This window comes from Podarcis muralis, chromosome 14 (genome assembly GCF_964188315.1).
Source record: "Podarcis muralis chromosome 14, rPodMur119.hap1.1, whole genome shotgun sequence".
Lineage (NCBI taxonomy): Eukaryota > Metazoa > Chordata > Lepidosauria > Squamata > Lacertidae > Podarcis > Podarcis muralis.
This window is the reverse complement of record NC_135668.1, coordinates 43,022,949-43,046,708: the sequence shown is the minus strand read 5'-3', so window position 1 is coordinate 43,046,708 and position 23,760 is coordinate 43,022,949. Positions and strand designations below refer to the sequence as shown.

General features: G+C 49.2%; 1 protein-coding gene across 6 annotated transcripts in view; it reads right to left on the bottom strand.

Annotated features, from left to right (window-relative positions):
• Window positions 1-23,760, bottom strand: part of PRKAR1B (protein kinase cAMP-dependent type I regulatory subunit beta) — a 119,276-nt gene that overhangs the window by 42,587 nt on the left and 52,929 nt on the right. For all 6 annotated transcript variants that reach the window (XM_028705700.2, XM_028705701.2, XM_028705699.2 and 3 more), the window contains one exon: window positions 16,066-16,224. In XM_028705700.2, coding sequence (XP_028561533.1) covers window positions 16,066-16,224 — 159 coding nt within the window. The remainder of the gene's footprint in view (window positions 1-16,065; window positions 16,225-23,760) is intronic.

Here is a 23,760-nt window from a genome sequence, read left to right as displayed (position 1 = left end):
TCCGTTAAATCAGTTGTGACCGTGGGGCTGCCGGAAAAAGCTGGTGCCGTGAACTGGAAGTGTCGGCGACCCCGGGCCTGACGACGATCCTCCAACCGGTCGTCTATTTGTAGACTCCGTTGAATGAGAGTGTCCAGCGTGGTGGGGCGTTCCATTGTGGCCAACTGGTCCAGTACCTCGTCCGAAAGCCCTTCGAGATACTGGTCCCGCAGTGCCGAGTCATTCCAGGTCAAGTCCTGTGCCAACAGCCGAAACTCCGTGGTATATGTGGCCACCGTGGACTTGCCCTGTTTCAAATGCCGAATCGCCCGGTTGGCTTGACTCTCTTTCTGGGGGTTGCCGAACGCGGCCTCCAAACGATTGCAAAACCCCGTATAGTCTGCCAGCAAGGGGGAGTCTTGCCTGAGTAGCGGCAACGCCCACTTGGCCGCCTGGTCCTTTAACAAACTAATCAAAAAGTGCACCTTGGTGCGGTCGTCAGGAAAGTTCCGGGCTCGCCCCTGAATATACAGCTTGGCCTGGGCCAGGAACATGGGAAAGCTGGCCGGGGCTCCATCAAATTTCTCAGGCAAAGCCACTGGGTACTTGCCCGGAGCCGGGGCGTCGGCCCCAGGAGCCGGTAGGGCTTCCAAGCGTTGCTGAAGTGCCACAACCGCGTCACTGAGCTGCTGCACGGTGTGAGACAAGGCCTGGTTCTCCTGGGCCAAAGCCACCAGTGCAGCCGCCTGTTCAGCCATGGCCTCTGGCTCTTCCCGAACGCACCCCTACGAAGGGGGAGTGCGGGTGTGGCGGGAGCAAACTGTGCTGGTCCCGGGGGTAAGGTACCTTGGGTGTAGCAGAGTCCACACGAAGAGGGGCAAGGTCCGAGGCAGAGAGCCGGGCGGTGAACAGGAACGCTGGAACAGGAGGCTGTGCAGGGAACAGGAACACCGGATGGTCGGGAACAGGAGGCCGAGCAGGGAACAGGAGTACCGGATAGTCAGGAACAGGAAGCCGAGCAGGGAACAGGAGTACCGGATAGTCAGGAACAGGAGGCCGAGCAGGGATCAGGAACGCAGGAAGGTCCGAAGCCAACAACGACGTTGCTCCCGCAACCTGGGGCCGGGCTGACTGGGCTTTTATCCTCTTCTAAGGCCAGGGGCGGTCCCGGCCCCCAGGAGCCCCGCCTCCTCTGGCCTTAAGGCGAGCACTCCTCCTGGGGGCAACCAGTTCCCTTCGCCTCTCTGCTCTAAGCCTCTGCAGATCAGGAGAGGCCGAAGGGTTACTGGGCCCTGGAGGAGGCTCACCTGTGGCCACTGAGTCGTCAAGCCTCTCTGGGGCCAGAAGGGCTTCACCTGGGGCCAGCTCCTGATGCACTGCCACAGGTGCAGGCTCTTCAGCATCTAGGCCTTGCCCCAGTTCAGCCGGCCCTGGAGGCGGGGACTCCTGTGCAGGCTGGGATTCCTCTGTTTCATCCTCCGAATCGGAATCCCAGGCCATCACACCTGACCATCAGGGCTGATGGGAGCTGATATCCAACAACATCTGGACGGCCACCAGTTCCCCATCTCTACTTTAAACAGAAATGCCAGGGATCAGATTCGTGCAAAGCAGATGTTCTTTCGCTGAGTGACAGGCTCAGTAAGATAAGTGCTGAAAAAACACACGGTGTGTGCTCAGGCCTATCTCGCCGGGGTGTTTGCTGCGAACTGCCTTGGCCGGCTCTGACCCTTATCTGACCTCCCCGTCGGATGAACCTGGCTCCTGATCCTGCAGGATGCCTGAGCCCTGGAAATGCTAGACATTCTAACAACAAGCCCTCGCCAAAGCCTGACAGCTCAGCGTGGGACAGCAAGTGGAAAACTGGACACTGTGCATCCATCCATGTCCTCCTGCAGCAGCGTCCAGGGTGGAAACTTCGACTGGCGCATGCACCCAAGTTGGCGGCTGTGGAAAACCAGGCAGGTGCGTGCCTTGTGGCGATAGGCTTGGAGGGAGAAGGAGGTGGGCGGGCTGGTGGGGGGGGGGGGAGCAAAGGCAGATGGCGCATCTACTGCTCTTTGAAAATGACTGTGGGCGCAGAAGAATTTTAAGAAGCAGTAATCAAGGAGCCAGGCAGGGCTGCACAACCACAGCCTGGAATAGTTTAAAGGAAAAGCAGGCCAGAGATGGGGAAGCAGGAATTCAGCTTGGAAGGAGGGTGAAAGAATAAAACTGTAACAACAACAACAAAACTAACCTACAGCTGCTTCCTGTAGGAAAATACCTTTTGACACTGAAGGGCACTTCCAGACTGTCACTATTTTCAGAGGGGAGGGTTGAATTCAAGTATGCACCTTCTGCAAATGTGGGTGCAACTCAGTTTGCAGAAGAGGAGTTTGCATGGAGATAAGACAAGAGTGAGGAACCTCCAGGTTCTCAGACTATCCCTGTAGCTTTATTTCTATGGTGGCTTCTCTTTCTATCTTTCTGTTGTTTAGACTGATACTTCTCTGAAAGGCACATCTCTGAAATGTACTGGTCATTTGCAGGCCAAAGTTACAACTTTTGTGTAAGGACATTTTTGGCGCAGAAGTGGGAGCCTGAGGGTCCCAGACAAGTTCTCCAAGAGTCTTCCTGAAACCTGTGTCTTCTGCACCATTTTGTTCTGGTTCACTGATCCTCTTAAATTCTTCTTTAAGAGATTTGTCTTCTTGACGGCTACATTATATAGCCAATTGAGGATCACATGGCTAGGGTGATGATGTCATAACTGTTAGAATTCCTGCTCCATGATTGCAGTCATGGGATTTTTGTCATTCACATGACGGTATATATTTTGATTCCACAGAGTGAGAAGTGACAGAGACAGGATGTTTCTGTTACTGTGTTCCATGAAGTGGGACTATTGTCCTTTCTTCGTTTTCTCTATGCTGTCTGATGCTAGAGAGAGAGGGAGCCATATTGCAGGGCTCCGTGTGTGTTTATATGTAAATAAAGTAGATTAGCCAAAATGCTGAGTTGCTGAGGTCTGTTACGCATGATGCACAAACTCTGCGGATCCCTAAGTGTGCCGGTGTCTGTTGGCATCAGTCGCTGTGGTGTTTGGGCTGAATAAAGCTTTTGAAGCTCCCAAATGAGCGACCAGGAGGAAGAGAACATGCCAGTCGGGCATGTGTCTATGGCTAGGTCCTACTCGAGTGTAGGCTGAACTCCTGACAATAACAATGTCTTTGGCTATGTGATGACACTTCAAAGTAAGCACAATGCTTTCTGGCCTTTCTCTGAAAGCAGAAACACCATCAGCTTGTTTTTCCAGTCCCCCCCCCCCCCAATGTAAAAATTATGGCCAAAATAGAGGAACCCATTTCACAGGGTGAATGTTTGCACGAAACACTCACCATTTTGACACTGTCCTTATAATATGCAGTAATATTACAGTACTGGGGCAGTAGTGGATGAGATTAGAGTGCTGTACTAGGACCTGGGAGACCAGGGTTCAAATCCCCTTTCAGCAATGAAGCCCACGCTGAGTTACCTTGGGCCAGTCACTACCTCTCAGGGTGGTTGTGGAGGACAGGGAGAACCATGTATGCCACCTTGATCTCTTTGGAGAAAAAAGTGGGATATAAATCCTAATAATAATAATAAAAAATTGTGCAAATTTAATGTCTCAATGAATCAGTGCACTGCATAAAAGACAGCTGATGAATGAAGAACAGTCTTTAGACTGTGATCCTAAAGCATACTTTCCAGTACCATTTAACTCAGTGGGACTTATGCTTGGGTATACATGAGAGCAGTATGCTGTTAAACTGACTAGTCCTGAACACAAGTCATTTATTATTATTATTATTATTATTATTATTATTATTATTATTATTATTATTATTATAAAGTAATAACCGAATGTGTTAGCAGATCATAAAAAAATAAGATACTTCTAAACCATATGCTGCTGGGTTATCAATAAGATGCATTTTGGAAAACTGGAACTTTGGTATCCAGGCCATAAAAAAACAAAACACAAAGGCACAAAGATTCAGTAGGAAAGAAGAATGCCGAAAAGGGATTTACAGGCAGTGAAGTGAGTCCAGGGTTTGCAACATGATATGGCATCAGGAAAATAAAAGCTGATGCCATTTCGATTAGGGTTTCTTTTTGCAAACACACCGTCACACAACTGGCCAGGGAGATGACAGTCTCAATCTCTGTGGCTCTGATGTTCCTGCACCTGCGGCCCCATGTTCCATCTGGATGTCTCATTGCCAGAAACATCTCGGCAAACAGAGTTCAGAAGTATTGCTTTAAAAAAAATCCAGCAGTGATTTATGGGGGGCAGGATAAGCATTTAAAGCTTTGCAGCTTTTCATTCTGTTAAACACCGCACGTCCCGTCCTCCTGCCGCCCTTCTCCAAGGCGGACAGCAATCAAGGAAACTTTGGACAAACAAGAGAAGCCAGTGGAAAGTCTTCAGGTATATTTAGAGGGTGAAAATCCCAAAGAGAGGGGTGAACGAGGAACACGTTAAAAAAATTAAATGAAAGCTACACGGCTAGACAGACTGAACTGGAAAAGATTGGGAAATCCACCTGACTCGGTGATCTTTTAGTCGGTGCAAAAAAAATAAAAATGGTTTTCCATGGAAAGTAATGGTCATTTCTTTAAGCACACAGTGGACAGAACTCTGGCAAATGCACTCCGGTGAGGAAAGGATACCAAACCGCCTGCATGTTGTCAAAAGAGGGTGCCAAATAGATTTGACCTCAGAAGATATCGTGAGAGGCAGCAAACCAAGTTCTCCTCTCAGAAATCTGTAAGTGCATCACAGCCCATCTTCATATGCTCCCCATCCCCTGGGCTTAGGTTGGCCACTAAGGTATTGCCAAAACAAGAGGACGAAAAGGGGCTCGTTGGAATTGAAGAAGAAGAAGAGTTTGGATTTGATATCCTGCTTTATCACTACCCAAAGGAGTCTCAAAGCGGCTAACATTCTCCTTTCCCTTCCTCCCCCACAACAAACATTCTGTGAGGTGAGTGGGGCTGAGAGACTTCAAAGAAGTGTGACTAGCCCAAGGTCACCCAGCAGCTGCATGTGGAGGAGCGGGGAATCAAACCCGGTTCACCAGATTACGAGTCCACCGCTCTTAACCACTACACCACACTGGCTCTCATTGCATGTGCTAAATTGCATGCATGGATGCAAATGTAGAAATAAATGGTTTAATTCAAATATAGATACATATCACCATAGTGAGGGAGGCTGCCACCAAGTGACATGCTGTGAGCGTTGCTCACTCTTCTATGAACCTAAGAATGTAAGGAGAACTTGCTGGATCAGGCCAATGGCCCATCCAAGCAGGATCTGACCACAAGAGCCCTCTCCCCTCCTGTGGTCCCCAGCAACTGATATTCAGAAGCATTGCTTCCTCCAGCTGAGGAGGCAAAGCATAACCATCATGGCAAGTGGCCATTGCTGGCTGTCCAGGCACCAATGAGCGATGGGCAAATTCAAGCCCTCGCCTACTTACCTTCCAACCAGATTTGGACCTGACAAGCCTTCAGAAAGAGGACTGTGTTTTTGTGTATGCTTTCGGTGGGACCCTTGAAGCCTGTGATGGCCTGGGATTCCGATTCGGAGGATGAAACAGAGGAATCCCAGCCTGCACAGGAGTCCCCGCCTCCAGGGCCGGCTGAACTGGGGCAAGGCCTAGATGCTGAAGAGCCTGCACCTGTGGCAGTGCATCAGGAGCTGGCCCCAGGTGAAGTCCTTCTGGCCCCAGAGGGGCTTGATGACTCAGTGGCCACAGGTGAGCCTCCTCCAGGGCCCAGTAACCCTTCGGCCTCTCCTGATCTGCAGAGGCTTAGGGCAGAGAGGCGAAGGGAACTGGTTGCCCCCAGGAGGAGTGCTCGCCTTAAGGCCAGAGGAGGCGGGGCTCCTGGGGGTCGGGACCGCCCCTGACCTTAGAAGAGGATAAAAGCCCAGTCAGCCCGGCCCCAGGTTGTGGGAGCAACGTCGTTGTTGGCTTCGGACCTTCCTGTGTTCCTGATCCCTGCTCGGCCTCCTAGACGACCGGTTATAGACGACCGGTTGGAGGATCGTCGTCAGGCCCGGGGTCGCCGACACTTCCAGTTCACGGCACCAGCTTTTTCCGGCAGCCCCACGGTCACAACTGATTTAACGGAGGAGCCTATGCAGCTCGGGGCAGTGCGGCCACGCCTTTCCCCCGCAGAGAAGGCGCGGCGTCGGGAGGGAAATCTCTGTCTTTACTGTGGCGGAAGTGGACACTTCGCTCGGTCCTGCCCTGAGAAACGCCAGCCGCAGGGAAACCGCCAACCCCAGTAGCTGATGGCCCTAGCTACCGGGGGTCCCAAACCGCGCAGAATGGGCCTGCACCAATGGACTTGCAACATCTTATGGTTTCGGTACGTTTATACCCTCCAGGTGGGCCCTGGATCCTCACCCATGCTTTGGTAGATTCAGGGGCAACCCGCTCCTATATGGACGCTGCTTTTGCCGCCCATCATCAGGTGCCACTTCGGAACAAGCCAGTACCGGTCCAGGTGGAAGCGATTGACGGACGACTTCTGCGTTCAGGTGCCGTTACTCAGGAGACCCAGCCCCTGGTCCTGTGTTTCCAGCAGCACCGGGAGTTGCGAACTTTGGACATTGCCTCTATGCCCCGCTTCCCCCTGGTGCTCGGGATGGACTGGCTGGAAGCCCACAACGTTCAGATTGACTGGGTCAAACGCACCGTGCACTTCCCAGACCCATGTTCCCATGCTCAATCCGGGACGCTGGCGGCCGCGCCCTCAGAGGAGGCAGCACCCACGCTCCCAGCCGTGTATCAGGACTACCAGGACGTGTTCGAGGAACGGGGGGCAGACCAGCTGCCGCCACATCGGCCTTTTGACTGCGGCATAGACCTCCAACCCGGAGCGCCTTTACCAGTGAGTCGCTTATATTCTCTAACAGAGCCAGAGCGCGAGGCTTTGCAGGACTTCTTGCGCAAGAACCTGGAGCGTGGGTTCATTAGGCCTTCCACCTCGCCTACCGCGGCACCAGTGCTTTTCGTTAAGAAGAAATGTGGGGAACTCCGCCCTTGCCATGATTACCGAGCCCTGAACAAAATTACCGTCCCAGACCGGTACCCCTTGCCCCTTATCTCGGAGCTGCTGGAGCGGGTGCAAGGGGCACAGGTGTTCACCAAGCTGGACCTCCGGGGGGCCTACAACTTGATTCGGATCCGAGCCGGGGATGAGTGGAAGACAGCGTTTGGGACCCGGTACGGGCAGTTCGAATATTTGGTTATGCCTTTCGGTTTGTGCAACGCGCCTGCTGTGTTCCAACGCTACATCAACCACGTGTTTCAGGACTTGTTAGACAAGTACGTGGTGGTGTATTTGGATGACATACTGATTTACTCCCGTGACCCGGCTCGCCATGAGGGACATGTCCGGACCGTGCTGCAGCGCTTGCGTGAGCACCGTTTGTACGCAAAGCTCAGCAAGTGCGAGTTCCATCAGCGGACTGTGGACTTCCTTGGTCACCGGCTCTCTCCGGATGGGGTGCAAATGGACCCAGGGAAGGTGACAGCGGTTCAAGAATGGGCGGCACCCCGGAACCGCAAGGACCTACAACGTTTCCTGGGGTTCGCCAATTACTACCGGACCTTCATCGCTGATTATGCTCATCGCACCACCCCGTTGACCCGGCTACTGCGCCCAAAGACACCGTTTTCCTGGGACAAGGAGGCAGAGGAGGCGTTTCAGGGGTTGAAGGCCTGTTTCCAGAGGGCACCAATCTTACAACATCCTGACCCCTCGCGACCCTTTGTGGTGGAGACCGACGCCTCCAGTACGGCTCTCGGTGCCGTCTTGTCTCAACAGATTGATCCTGAAGCGCCACTCTTACCCTGTGCCTTCTATTCCCGCCAGCTCCTACCAGCGGAGCGTAACTATACTGTGTGGGAGCGGGAACTACTGGCCATCAAGGTAGCCTTTGAGGTCTGGCGCCACCATCTTGAGGGGGCACGACATCCGGTGGAGGTGAGAACCGACCACCGGAACCTGGAGTACCTCCAGACCACCCGCAAGCTGAACCAAAGACAGATCCGGTGGGCGTTGTTCTTTTCCCGGTTCCAGTTTCGGATCCGCTACATCCCTAGCTCTCAGAATCAGAAGGCGGATGCTCTGTCCCGGAAACCTGAAGACAACGCAGACACGGTACAGCAAGCAGAACCCACCACGATCCTACCTCCGGCTGCATTCCTGGCCACCCAGGAGGCGCAGCCACTGCAGGTTCGGGTGCGGGAACAGCAGCGGGTCGACGCTTGGGCCCAGGAACGACTCCGGGAGATGGCTGAAGGGTCCAGCCCACAGTATCCGGGGCTGGTCCTGCATCAGGGCCTTCTGCTGCACCACGGTCGTCTGTACGTCCCGCCAGGGCCACTACGGCTGGAGGTTCTCCGGATGGCCCATGATGCCCCAGCAGCGGGGCACTTTGGACGGTATCGGACCACCCATCTGGTCAGTCGTGAGTTTTGGTGGCCCCGCCTGAAGGCTGACGTGGCTCGCTACGTTGCTGGTTGTGATGTCTGCCGTCGCGCCAAGGGACCTACCGGGCGACCCCCCGGCCTACTTCAGCCATTGCCAGTTCCACCGCGCCCTTGGCACACGGTTTCGTTGGACTTTGTAGTGGACTTACCCTCGTCTCGTGGCTGTACCTGCCTTCTGGTTTTCTCCGACCATTTCACCAAGATGGTGCACTGCGCTCCCTGTCCATCTGTACCCACAGCCAAGGAAACTGCTCAGCTGTACCTTCAGCATGTCTTCCGCCTGCATGGACTACCTGAGCGCGTGGTGTCCGACCGGGGCGTTCAGTTCACATCCCGGTTCTGGCGAGCATTACACCAGACCCTCGGGACAGAGGTCTGCCTCTCGTCAGCCTACCACCCACAGACCGATGGCCAGACGGAACGGGCGAACGCGGTGCTGGAGCAGTACCTCCGGTGTTACTGCAGCTACCAGCAGGATGACTGGGTCGACCACCTGGCATTGGCGGAGTTCGCCTATAACAACGCGGTGAATGCGTCCACCCAGCAGACCCCGTTCCAGGCCAGTTATGGTTATCATCCACGGCTGTTTCCAGAGGTGCTGCCGGCATCCGCGGTCCCGGCGGTGACGGAGTGGCTTCAAGAGCTCCAGTCCCAGCAACAGCTTTTGGTGGAGCAACTGCACCAGGCCAAGGAAGCGTACAAAGCCCAGGCCGACCGCCACCGCCAGGTGGGGCCGGAACTTCGCATCGGTGACCTGGTTTGGCTCTCCACTCGCCATCTCCACCCCTCTCGACCTTCGCGGAAGTTGGACGCCCGCTTCACCGGCCCGTTCCCTATCGTAGACCAAGTCTCTCCTGTGGCATTCCGTCTCCGGTTACCCGCAACCCTGAAGGTTCACCCGGTCTTCCACAGGTCCCTTTTGAGTCCGGTGGCCCCACCCGACGAGTTCCACCCGAACCGTCCCCAACCGCAGCCAGTGTTGGTTCGGGGAGAGCCTGAGTACGAGGTGGAACGCATCCTGGACTCCCGATACCGCAGGGGAAAGCTGCAGTATCTCATTGACTGGAAGGGGTACGGACCGGAGGACCGTTCCTGGGAACCAGCGGCCAACGTCCACGCACCTGCCTGCCTCCGAGAGTTCCATGCGACGTACCCCGGCAAGCCGGGTCCGGACCCTCGGTTGAGGGGGGGGCCTGGGAGGGGGGATGGTGTGATGGCCTGGGATTCCGATTCGGAGGATGAAACAGAGGAATCCCAGCCTGCACAGGAGTCCCCGCCTCCAGGGCCGGCTGAACTGGGGCAAGGCCTAGATGCTGAAGAGCCTGCACCTGTGGCAGTGCATCAGGAGCTGGCCCCAGGTGAAGTCCTTCTGGCCCCAGAGGGGCTTGATGACTCAGTGGCCACAGGTGAGCCTCCTCCAGGGCCCAGTAACCCTTCGGCCTCTCCTGATCTGCAGAGGCTTAGGGCAGAGAGGCGAAGGGAACTGGTTGCCCCCAGGAGGAGTGCTCGCCTTAAGGCCAGAGGAGGCGGGGCTCCTGGGGGTCGGGACCGCCCCTGACCTTAGAAGAGGATAAAAGCCCAGTCAGCCCAGCCCCAGGTTGCGGGAGCAACGTCGTTGTTGGCTTCGGACCTTCCTGTGTTCCTGATCCCTGCTCGGCCTCCTGTTCCTGACTATCCGGTACTCCTGTTCCCTGCTCGGCCTCCTGTTCCCGTCCATCTGGTGTTCCTGTTACCTGCTCAGCCTTCTGTTCCAGCGTTCCTGTTCCCCGCCCGGCTCTCTGCATCGGACCTCGCCCCTCTTCGTGTGGACTCTGCTACACCCACGGTACCTTACCCCCGGGACCAGCACAGAGCCATTTCTCCCCTAAACTCCTTTCTTTTGTGTAATTTTATTTATTTGCTTGTTGGCTCTTGCATCGATGTCACACCTTTTCCTCCAAGGAGCTCAAGGTGGCCTAGATGGTTCTCCTGTTCCTCGTTTAAACCTCACAACAACCCTGTGAGGTAGGTTAGGCTGACAGTGAGTGGCTGGCCCAAGGTCACCCTGTGAGATTCATGGCTGAGGGAGGATTTGAACCCAGAAGAAGAAGAAGAAGAAGAAGAAGAAGAAGAAGAAGAAGAAGAAGAAGAAGAGAAAGAAGAGGAGGAGGAGGGGGAGGAGGAGGAGTTTGGACTTGATATCCCGCCTTTCACTCCCCTTAAGGCAGTGGTTCTCAACCTGTGGGTCCCCATATGTTGTTGGACTACAACTCCCATCATCCCTAGCTAGCAAGGCCAGAGCTCAGGGATGATGGGCGTTGTAGTCCAACAACATCTGGGGACCCACAGGTTGAAAACTGCTGCCTTAAGGAGTCTCAAAGCAGCTAACAATCTCCTTTCCCTTCCTTCCCCACAACAAACACTCTGTGAGGTGAGTGAGGCTGAGAGACTTCAGAGAAGTGTGACTAGCCCAAGGTCACCCAGCAGCTGCATGTGGAGGAGCGGGGAAGTGAACCTGATTCACCAGATTACAAGTCCACCGTTCTTAACCACTACACCACGATGGCTCCCTAGTCTCCCAGATCCTAGTCTGACACTCTAACCACTGCATGACCACACTGGTAATCCCTCCTCTCCAGCTAGAGTATGAGGGGGCACTCCTGCTTAGAAGGTCCTCATAGCCATTTCACCTTTTTCAACTCCAGGGTTCTGTGACTTTTAAGAATGAGACAGCAAATGCAGTTGTTTGGGGGCAACACCAACCAGCCCTCCCAGTCTCCCCATTCCTTCTGGTAATCTGGAGCAGGCCCCTGGCCCTCTTGACCAAGTTTTTTTTAATCATTTCCAGTAAAAACAAAACAAAACCCCTTACTTTTACCAAGCATCTAAAGCAACAACAACTAGAGAAGTTCTGTCCAACAGACATTGTAAATTCATTTAAAATAAAAATAAAAATAAAAACTGCATAAAGCAATCCCAAACAGCGGATCAGCCATTTCCAAAATGCTTGGCAGTGGAAAGAATGGTATAAATAATAACACTGCCTTGCTTATGCAGCCCAAACAGTGCCACCCATGCAGAGGCTGGAGCCATCAACGAAGTTTGCAAAAGCAGTGGAGGGGGAATTTGGAGAGGAACCCCTGCTTCACCACCACCACCACCAATATATACATTGCAGGGGGCTGGACTAGATCGCTCTTGTGGCCCCTTCCTACTCTAAGGTAAAGGTAAAGGTACCCCTGCCCGTACGGGCCAGTCTTGCCAAACTCTAGGGTTGTGCGCTCATCTCACTCTATAGGCGCCAGCGCTGTCCGCAGACACTTCCGGGTCATGTGGCCAGCGTGACGAAGCTACTCTGGCGAGCCAGCGCAGCACACGGAACGCCGTTTACCTTCCCGCTGGTAAGCGGTCCCTATTTATCTACTTGCACCCGGGGGTGCTTTCGAACTGCTAGGTTGGCAGGCGCTGGGACCAAACGACGGGAGTGCACCCCGCCGCAGGGATTCGAACCGCCGACCATGCGATTGGCAAGTCCTAGGCGCTGAGGTTTTACCCACAGCGTCCCTCCCTTCCAACTCTACAATTCTACAAATTTTGTAAACAATGCTTGGCTGGAGAACTACATTGCAAAATTCAGATAATTGCTAATTTCAATGCAGGGGGGCGGGGGTGGGCTATGTTTCCCATATTGTTTCAGAAAGTACGAATTTGAGAGATTTGCCTTTAAGTAAGAACTGCATTGAAGCCCTCCCCTGTCCCTGTCTATCACATAAGAACCTACGAAGAGCCTGCAGGATCAGACCAATGACCTATCTAGTCCAGCATCTTGTTCCTACAGTGGCCAGCCATATCCCATGGGAAGCCCCAAAGGAGGACTTGTATGAATAGTCCTTCCAGCAGATTCACGGGACAGATATTATGGGCTGTCCCATGAATCCGCTGGATGAAATAGCGGAAGAACGTTGCCTCAGGAGAGTGAGGAAAATTCTCAGGGATGATTCACACCCTGGCCGGCACTTTCTGGATCTCCTGCCCTCGGGCAGAAGATACAGAAGCATGATTAGTTGCGCCAACAGGGTAAAAAACAGCTTCTATCCATGGGCTGTTAGGCTGCTGAATGAAAAGATAACAACAGGGCAACTGACTTTCGGGTTTGGTCAGTAAACGAGGGGAATTAAGACTAAGAGAGCTGAGTGGGGAGTGCTCGTGTAATCTCACTGTATACAAGTTGTACAAGTGACAATAAAGTATTTCAATTTCAATTTCAATTCAATTTCGATTCCAAAGCACACAACAAACCACCTAGTCCCATCAGCTCCACCCTCTGTGGTATCTCCTTTTCTTCTCCTCCAATCCGCTCTCCCCCTGGCTTGGTTCCCTCTCTGCATCTCATTCTCTCACTCCGGGCTTCCTTTCGCCTCCTCTCCCCTGTTCCCTCTCTCCATCCTCAGAACCCCCGACATCTGTGCTAACAGGAGTTGAGGGGCTGCTTCCTAGAAAGCTGCGCCTTGAATTTGGGAGCTCAACCAACTGAAGCCAGGAGAATGGGGAGAGCAGGCCCAGGTTGCAAATAAGAAGGCGGATCCTGGCAAGCGGGGAGCTGGCTTGAGGTCCCAGTGTGAAGCCCTAGTTAATTCTTATGTAAGCCTGATATTGAATTATGCTTAGAATGGAACATTCTTAGCAGAGCACAAAACAGTCTGTGCGCACACAGCCGCTGAAACAAACGCGTTGCTGATCATGAAACCAAAATACTTCAAAAGACCCTGGCACTATCCGTTCCACGGCGCTAAGTAGAGTTGCAGCAATGGGTTTGTTTTACATCTGAGGGTTTGTTATTCACAGAATCGCAGAGCTGAGAGTTTCTGGGGGCAGGAGGAATTTTTAAAATGTTCTCAAATCCCGAATTCTTTTGAAGAGCGGCTGGCAAAAACAGGGTTTTGGAACCACGTTTCTGAAAAGTGTTGAAGGATTGTTATTTTTTTAAGCATATTAATTTTAAAGATTTCTAAACCACTCTTCTTCGCCCTCCTTCAGCAGACTCAGTCGGCTGTATACAATGCACAGAGTAGACCCAATGAAATGAATGGACATGAGTGGTTCATTCATTTCGGTGGGTATGCTCTGCATAGAACTTAGCTGGATAGATCCCAATATTATTTATATGTTTGACAGCTTCAAGCTGAGGAAACAGGACTGATAGTTTGTGGAGAGAGACTAGCTGACTAACTTGCATTAGTCATGAAGGATGTCCCAATAAGGAAACGTACTCAATCATCCTCAGGGCTGCCTTGCAGATGTGGAGTTGTATGTACGCTACTGGTTATTACACACACACTCAAAAAAAGAGCCCCGCAAAGGTATTCAGGCCACGAATAAATGACTCCTGGATGGATTAGTCAGATGCCCAGTGCGGTAAGTAGCAGGGCCCCCTCAGAGAAGTTATGGCTGACAAGAAAAGTGTTGCACAACATGCTCCATTTGATCTCTCTCATTAACAGCAATAAGTATTTCCCACCTACTGGGTGAGAAAGTGAGTAAAAAAGGAACTAGTAGGAAAAAGGATGGGGGAAGACCTACTGACTGAGCTGTAGTTTGGGGAGGATGATTAATCGATTTAGAAATGATAGTGGGCATACAAATTTTAGGAAGAGCTGATGGAGGAAATTTCTGAAATAATAGGTGCGCTGGTGCCTTGAAACCCAAACTGTCTTTTACCCATTTTTGATGGGTTGACTGCGGACTTAATATGTAAGCCACTTACAATTTGTCTGTTAGTAGCTGCTGGCTTAGCCACATCTCAAGGCTGGCTTGGCCAAGTGGCTGATATAGGTCATGGAGCCAGGATGTATACAAGGAAGAGGGATGGGGGCTAGCAAAGGCTACACCAGGTCCTGCTATCTACCCGCTCATTGTGCAAAAACTCACTTAAAGGACCCCTGACCATTAGGTCCAGTCGTGGCCAACTCTGGGGTTGCGGCGCTCATTTTGCCTTATTGGCTGAGGTACAGCTTCCGGGTCATGTGGCCAGCATGACTAAGCCACTTCTGGAGAAACAGAGCAGCGCACGGAAACGCCGTTTATCTTCCCACCGGAGCAGTACCTATTTATCTACTTGCACTTTGACGTGCTTTCAAACTGCTAGGTTGGCAGGAGCAGGGACTGAGCAACGGGAGCTCACCCCGTCGTGGGGATTCGAACTGCCCTAGGCTCTGTGGTTTAACCCACAGTGCCACCTGCGTCCCAAAAATTCACTTATCCACACATAAAGAATTATGCCCAAATGTCACACTATAAGTACCGCAGATTCAGATATCCAAACATTAGGAGTTTGCCCACTTCCTTATTTCCTTGCTTGTTTCTGCTTTGCTGGTGAACGGCAGCCATTTTGGGGCAGAAACCATGCAGGAAACGAGCAAGATTGGACAAAACAGAGAACAGAAGAGATCGGACAAATCAGTGTTTTCCTTGGGCTGCAGCCACTTTAGGGAAAAACCATTGGGGGAAAAGGGGAGAATCGGACAAATCCCAAATCAAAAATATTTCCATAGGAAACAATGGAAGTCGTAGACTTGTTATGTGAACATTTGCCTAATAAACAATTTCCCGGCAAACGTTCACATAACAAGTCTACAATTTCCACAGAACACATTGTATTCTGTAAGTGGAACCCGAGTGTATATAAATCCTAGAGAAAACAACAGGCAGAGAGGAAGGGGAGAGGTCTTAAAAAAAGAGGGCTGGAAGAACAAAAATGTGGGGCTGAAGAGGGTTAACCCTTTGTGGCCCAAAAGCAGCATATAAATAAACCATAACGAAACATAACATTTCACTTGGCTCCATCAGTATACAAATTTAATAAATAAACCTGGCAAATTGGTGAGGCAGCAAAGCCCCCTCCGTTGGCCTGGCTGGACCAACCACCATTGGGCTCCTCCTCTCCCAGGAATGCCCCAATTACCGTTTGCAGTACATCCCATGTTCTCTTGCGCAATTATTATAATGGCAGGCAGGGTGTTCTGTGGGGTGAGGAAGGACTCTCAATGGATGAGGATAAGGCAACATCAGCCCTTCCAACTGGCCGGCAATATGGAGTCTCTGGATTGGCCAAGTGTAGCCTAAGTACTATGGGCTGGGCTTTCAGCCTCCACTTGTTAAGTAAAACTATACTTGCTGATCTTCAGGTTCCAGCTTCCCACTACTTCCATCCTTTTTGCAACTTCCAGGCTTAGATTTGGGTTTGGCCGCCCATGACGTGACCCCAGCCAGGTCCTGACCGTTTTCCTGCTGGCTACTTTTCTGGAGGCAAAAGGGGAAGGCTGGAAGCATCTCACTTCTCATAAAGACAATATGGGATGGTGCATTCTGTTTACAGTGCCTTTCTCTCCCACAGTAGAAACCCATGCACTGCTGTTGATTTTCCAAGCAGAGCAGACACCAAACCCTCAATTTTCAAAACCTTTAACCTCTGTTGTAAAACACTAAAGCACCATATGGGTTTACAGCATCTGTAAAGGAACCAGTGAAATAGCAGCAATAACTTAGGCAAATAATTAGGTTTTAAACCCACCATTAGAATGCGCCTGTAGCTGTCCCTGTCGATACCCCAAAGCTTGAGGTCTGTCTTGGCTTTAACCGTTGCAGCCCTTGGCGTTCCGTAGATGAGGGCGAGTTCTCCAAAGCTTCCTCCTTCTCCAATGCTGGTGACCCATTCTCCGTTCACATACACCTGCCAGTGAGGGAAAAAAGCTATGTGAGCATCAGTGATAGCTCAGTTGGTTAGAACACAGTGCTGATAACGCCAAGGTTGCAGGTTTGATTCCCGTATGGGGCAGCTGCATATTCCTGCATTGGAGGGGGCTGGACTAGATCAGGGGTCAGCAAACTTTTTCAGCAGGGGGCCAATCCACTGTCCCTCAGACCTTGTGGGGGGCCAGGCTATATTTTTTTTGGGGGGGTGAACGAATTCCTATGCCCCACAAATAACCCAGAGATGCATTTTAAATAAAAGCACACATTCTACTCATGTAAAAACACTAGGCAGGCCCCACAAATAACCCAGAGATGCATTTTAAATAAAAGTGCACATTCTACTCATGTAAAAACACACTGATTCCTGGACTGTCCGCGGCCCGGATTTAGGTGATTGGGCCGGATACAGCCCACAGGCCTTAGGTTGCCTACCCATGGACTAGATGATGATGATGAAAACAATTTTATTATTTATTATCTGAATCTCTTATTGCCCTTTCAGATGTCCCATCAGATGTCAAAGCAATAAATAACTACCTGACATTCAGAAGACATCTTAAGGCAGCCCTGTTCAGGGAAGTTTTTAATCTGTGATATTTTACTGTATCTTTGGTTTTTATGGAAGCCGCCCAGAGTGGCTGGGGAAACCCAGCCAGATGGGCGGGGTACAAATAATAAATTATTATTATTATTATTATTATTATTATTATTATTATTATTATTATTATTATTATTACCTGCCCATCTAGCTGGGTTTCCTTCCAACTCTACAGTTCTATGATTCTATGTGTTAGAATAATTCATCAGTGTTAATTGAAACATACAGTATATAGAAGGGGGCCCCCAGGCCAGGCAATCAAATGCGGCCCTCCAGGCCTTTCTATGTGGCTGTCATTACTCCCATCAGGCCACACCCTTCACTGGCCTTGTTTGGTACCCAGAACGTTTTGGCCTGCCTGGAATGTGTTCCTGAGCTCTGATGATGCTCCTTACTTTCCCAGATGGAGGCTAGAGAAGGGTGTGTGTGCAGAGGTCAATGTACAAAGGAAACATTTACATTCATTTCTCTGCCAACTTTTGACATGGACTGAAGAGGAATGGTGGAGATGGCCTCCCCCTTCTCCTGAAGCTTCCTGAGAAGAGGAAGATGGTATAGATTTACAACGGTGGTTTGCAGAGGGTCACAGCTCAGAGATAGAAGAGGGGCAAAGCTGGGAAATAACGGGAGAAGCGGAGCAGGAACAGCTGGCTGACGCATTATCGCTAGAGAGCATTCCAGACCCCCCGTTCTCCCAGAACACGGAGAGCAATGAAAGTAGGAGAGCAGAGAGCCCAGAGGCAATTGTCCCTAAGCAGACACCGTAAGGGAGGTGAGGCTGTTGACGACGGAGAAGGGAAGGGAGGGAAGAGATTACTCGAAGCAACGCCATTATCCAACAGACAGCATTTCTACGGCTCTCTCTGTGAATATTGAATAAAAGACTTGGTAAGAGCTTCTTGTCTTTCCATTACTGGCAGCCTGCCATGAGGGAGGGGGGTCGGATTCCCTAAAGCCTGACAGCAGCCCTCAGAACGCTGCTCAGAAGAGAATGTGGCCCTTGCCCTAATTTTTTTCCCCTCCGCCCCACCCAATGTATAGTAGCATAGGCTTTCTCATGTGTTGTCCAAAGGAGATTGACAATTGCAAGACATAGATTCAAACGAGAAAGGGCAATAAGAGATTCAGACCATTGCCTAACCAATGTCAAGCTTTTATCCTTCCAACTTCAATATCCATTTTCCACAGTAATATAATTTGTGAATGTCTGCAAATATCACAGATTTTTCCAAAACAAAACCCCTGGTTACCCTTAACTAAATTGGTTTTATTGAGTTAAGGGCAACCAGGGGCAAAAGATAGTCAACCCATTTGAGGAAAAAATTGAGGAAAGTCTTTATTGATGACACAAGTGTAAAGGATAATGCCTCCTCCTTCCTCATCCTTGATGTACACTAGATTATGGGACTTCTGAGTTATCTCTTCATCTCACAACCCTGTAAAGAAGAATTTTGTAATGGAAACCCTGTAAAGGGGGCAGAATGCATTGAGATTATCTTTATGTATAGCTATTGAGCTGTACAAAGCCTGTTATATTAATAACTTACCCTTTGTATCTGTTTTGTTTTTTTTAATTTGAATTTTCAAGGAAGTTTAATACACAGATTTTTCTAAAAAAAAAAAACCAATTTAGGAACTTAGTTGAAGGGGAAATGACTGTTCTTCCAAAATACACGTTGCAAAATGCACATTCCAAAAAATAGCTGTCTCCCTCACATGCTATGGGTCTCTGTAAGTCAACAGTCCAGAAACAATAGCTGAGCCATTTCCTTACAGAGTCACTAAAAACAACCGCAGTGATTGGTGGAACAACCTGCTTTGCGGACAGAATTTCAAGTCTTCTTGCTTTTAGTACAAGGGCTGCATTTGCTCTTTGAGTTTCCAGCTCCCTGTGGTGTGTTGGCATCTGAGGGTTTCCCCCAACGCACCCTCTTTGTAGAGTCTGGCGCGCACAGAACCAAGGGGCAGGGCTGTCACTGTCTTCCTCTTTCTGTTTCGGCAATACTGTCGGACTTGAAAGGAGAGGAGAAGGTAGCTGCAAGGAAGTTTGCAGGAAAACACCACCATTGTGAAACTCAAAAGAAATCCAGCATGGAACAGGGGAAAGATCTTTACATAAAAGGGATGCCTTTCTCTCCCCCACCGCACGCCTCTGCTTTATAAACTTCATTAGCAAAGTGGAATTCAAGCAATTGCTGGGGCCGCAGGCACACAGGAAGTTGCTTTATACTGAGTCAAACTTTTGGTCCATCTAGCTCCCTACTGTCCACACGGACGGACAGTAGCTCTCTGGGGTCCAGCACAGGGGCCTTCTGGAGGCTCCCTCATTGCAGGAAGGGAGGTTACAGGGAACCAGGCAGAGGGCCTTCTTAGTAGTGGCGCCCGCCCTGTGGAATGCTCTCTTGTCAGATGTCAAGGAGGTAACCTACTCCACAAGCTTCCATTGACAACCGAGGGCAGCGCTGTATCAGGAAGCTTTTAATATTTGATGTTTTGTTATGTTCTTTTATTTTACGTTGGAAGCTGCCCAGAGTGGGCAACAAATTAAAATTAATAATAATAATAATAATAATAATAATAATTTATTTATACCCCGCCCATCTGGCTGCGTTTCCCCAGCCACTCTGGGCAGCTCCCAATCAAGTGTTAAAAACAATACAACATTAAATATTAAAAACTTCCCTAAACAGGGCTGCCTTTAGATGTCTTTTAGAGATAAGATAGCTACTTGTTTCCTTCACATCTGAAGGGAAGGCATTCCACAGGGCGGGTGCCACTACTGAGAAGGCCCTCTGTCTGGTTCCCTGTAACCTCACTTCTTGCAATGAGGGAACTGCCAGAAGGCCCTCGGCACTGGATCTCAGTGTCCGGGCAGAACGATGGAGGTGGAGACGCTACTTCAGGTATTCTGGGCCGAGGCCGTTTAGGGTTTTAAAGGTCAGCACCAACACTTTGAATTGTGCTCGGAAATGTACTGGGAGCCAATGCACAGAACACAGGAAAACATCAAACATTAAAAACTTCCCGATACAAAGCTGCCTTCAGATGTCTTTTAAAAGTCAAATAGTTGTTTATTTACAGTGCTACTTTTCTAGAAAAAGCAGTGCCATGAACACCTCTTAGAATAGCAATGGCGACCACCTGAGAGGTGCCAGAACTGAGTTCTGGTGAGTTCCATCTAAAATAAAAAGAGCCCAGTTTATTTCCTTGACGTCAAATGGGAGGGTGTTCCACAGGGCAGGCGCCACTACCAAGAAGGCCCTCTGCCAGTTTCCTGTAAGCTCACTTCTTGCAATGAGGGAACCGCCAGAAGGCCCTCGGTGCTGGAACTCAGTCTCTGAACTGACCAATTGAGGTGGCTATGCTTCTTCAGGTATACAGTGCCGAAGCCGTGTAGGGCTTTAAAGGTCAGCACCAACATTTTGAATTGTGCTCGGAAACCACCCTTTCTCCCTTCCCTAGTGACCAAGAAGGAGCGCATAATGTAGCTGTGTGGACGTGTTGCAATTCTCCAGCGATGTGAACTTAAGAACCTGCATTCACTTCCCCAATAAAAATGTCATTTTCTAATATCAGCCTCATGAAAGGGGGGGAAAGTGTGCTTTGGGGGTTGGAGGAACTAACACAAATGACCGGAGTGTTTGAAACAGGAAGACACTGTACTCAAAGTTTAAAACCTCACTGCTTGGCCAGACATGACACAGTAAATTTTGTTTTCGCGATGATGACAAAGTGTATTGATGATACATGGCCCTGTCATCCTGTCCTCTGGGCTGAAAGTTCAGTCACGCTAAGTTTACTTGCAAATCTGCCTCTTTTTTTAAAAAAGGAGGAAGAATGAAACATTGTCCACGTGGAAGAAGTCTTTTTAAGGTCCCAGCTTATTTTAGCCTTCTGGTTTCCTGAGAAAGAATGAAGAAAGGTGAAAAATATCAGCCAAAAGGAGCACTTCCCCCCCCCCCACACACACCCAAAGACAGGGTGTGGGGGAAAGTTTTAAGAAATCTGCTTCTTGAGAGATGAAAAGGACACATGCACACCAATTTAAGTAATATAAGAAACCAAGTTTGTTATTTGGAGTAGAGTTGTGTTGGGTTCAGTGGAAAAGCACATGATTTGCACGTATTAAGCCTGAGGTTCAGTCCTTGGCTTCTCTATTTAAATGGGTCTTGGGGGGAACCTCTGCCTATGATATGGGAGAGCCATTTATTGCCAGTCAAAATGCTGGACTAGACCAAGGTAAGATAATTAAAATAAATCTGACAATTTTGTTCTTTCAGTTTATCTCCCCTCCCCCGCCGCAATCTGCTGCAATTTATCATTAGTGTCTTCCTTTTAATCCTCATGAAAATTCATCAGCATTTTTAGTACGAATTTCACATTTTCGCAAAGCAATTTTACCCAAACATAATGCATTTTTTAATTATTAATTTTTTTGCAGGTCATTTTCACCAACATGTGCATTTTTTATACACGCTTTACTCTAATATGTGCATTTGGGCACACATGACCCGGGGTGGGGAATGGCATTGCAAAACTCGGAGAAGTGCAAATTTCAAAGGGTGGCTTGCTTCGGTTTGCATAGTGTCTGGAAAGCATAAATTAGGTAGGTTCACCTTTAAATGCAAACTGAATCAGATTTCTCCCCTTTCCCACCCTCTGTGACTCCAGCTACAAAGGCTGTTCCTGCAGCTGCCCAGAGGCTCCCAGGGTGGGGTCTTGTTTAGTTGCTGTAGCTGGGGGCAATGTTTAGTTTTGGTTAAGGCGTATTATTTTTGCTGCTATTTCAGTGGGTTGTGTTTTTTTTTAATTTTTGACGTCTGTTGTTAGCATTAGTATGAATAATTTGTGCATTGTTCAATCTAAGTGTATATCTATTTGGGTGTTTTGATTAGCCTATTAATACTCACGCCCGTGGCTATTTAAACTTTGCTATGCCTTTCAACTTAAATGTTGAGGAATTTTTATATTTTGTTATGTAAACTCTGGTGATGTAGTGAGCTGCTCTCATAGAATAATAGAACTGTAAATTTGTAAGGGACCTGAAGGGTCATTTAGTCCAGCCCAGCCATCCAACCTCTGCTTTAAAAACTCAGATGAAGGAGAGCCCACAGCCTCCTGATGAAGCCCGTTCCAATGTTGAGCAGTAACTCCTTTCTTGTCTCCTCTTTTCCCGGCTAAAATACCCAGCTGCTTCGACCGTTCTTCATATGGTGTGCTTTGTACTGTAGTTATGCAAGCAAACAGTTGATGGTGATGATGAAAAAGAAGAGAGTGAGAGGCGATATGATATAGATTCAAAAATCTAAAGGGCTGCCACATGGAAGATGCAGCAAGCTTATTTTCTCCTGTGCCAGGGGGTTGGACCTGAACCAATGGCTTCAAGTTACAGTGGTACCTCGGGTTACAAACGTTTCGGGTTACAAACGCTTCAGGTTACAGACTCTGCTAACCTGGAAGTAGTACCTCAGGTTAACAACTTTACCTCAGGATGAGAAGAGAAATCGCGCGGTGGCAGCAGCAGGAGGCCCCATTAGCTAAAGTGGAACCTCAGGTTAAGAACAGTTTCAGGTTAAGAACGGACCTCCAGAACGAATTAAGTTCTTAACCAGAGGTACCACTGTATAAGAAAAGAAATTCCAGCTCAAAATCAAGAAGAACTTTCTGACCGTAAGAGCTGTTCTACAGTGAAACGGCTGAGCCTTATTTTCTTTTTATGCAGGGACGAAAAGGGGGAAAGAGCGAGGCTTGTAAAATGAAAGTAACCAACAGGAAGGAGGTTTATATTTGGAAATATAGATCTGGGACTCCTCCCCCCCCCCCCATCAAAAACACACACTTTGGAGCAGGTACTTTCAGAGGGGTTTTTTTTCTGGAAGCCCATCATTTATGTTTCACCAGATATGTTTAGGCAGGTCGCCAGGCTTCATGAGGAAGCGATGCGACTGTCTGACCACCAAGACGGAAAGAGACTTAAGCTGCTTCTCTATCTAGATTTTCTGGATTCGGAGACTTTGAATGTGAATAAACAAGGTGACTGGAAGATCAATTGTAATAGCAAAGTAGCAGGCTTCCTAGGGATGGAAATGGGGATGCAACAGGATCTGACCGCCCCCCCCCAAACACACACACACAGAGAGAGAGAGAGAGAGAGAGAGAGAGAGAGAGAGAGAGAGAGAGAGAGAGCAGTCTTTCTCTCCTCTTTCCAGGGCAACCCAGGACTCAAAAGAACATGGTCAATGGATCATTCTGAGTAAAAGCCAAGGGCAACTCATTTAAACATATGCAAATCAGGCTTAGCGGAAAAAGTTAACCTATGTATGTACACAGGCGGAATACTGTCAAGAAGAACTCTATTTACAAAAACATTGTAAACTATATGAGTGCTAAGAAAGGTGCAGGAATGAGAATAACAGGGCATCAGTAAATAAGGTGAAGAGAATATGAGAATAAGTGAAACCTCAGAAGAATAAAAATCTAAAGATTAATATTATGTTTAAATTAAGTATTTAAGTTCAGGAAAAATATATATATATTCACATAGTATTGGAAAACTACAAAATAAGGTATGAAATAAGGTCATAACTTGCTGTTTATAACTCTAGAAATTGGGAACGCAGGAACGGGAGATGTGAGGAGGTCCAAGAGAAAGATAATATGGCTATGAATTATTTGATTTTGCTGTTGCTTTGTAGTATGTGTTATCTTTTTAGTTATTTTTGTGTGTTTTCTTCTTATTTCATGTTTGTTTAATGTATAATGGTGATGGTTTTATAAGTGTTTGGTGTTTTGAATGTTTAAAAACTTTAATAAATAATAAAAAAAAATACTGTCAAGAAGAACAACACTATTTTTATTCAAAGTATTCTGTGAGTAATAGCATCCAATTGTGAGAGGGGCCATTGTCAGCAGATC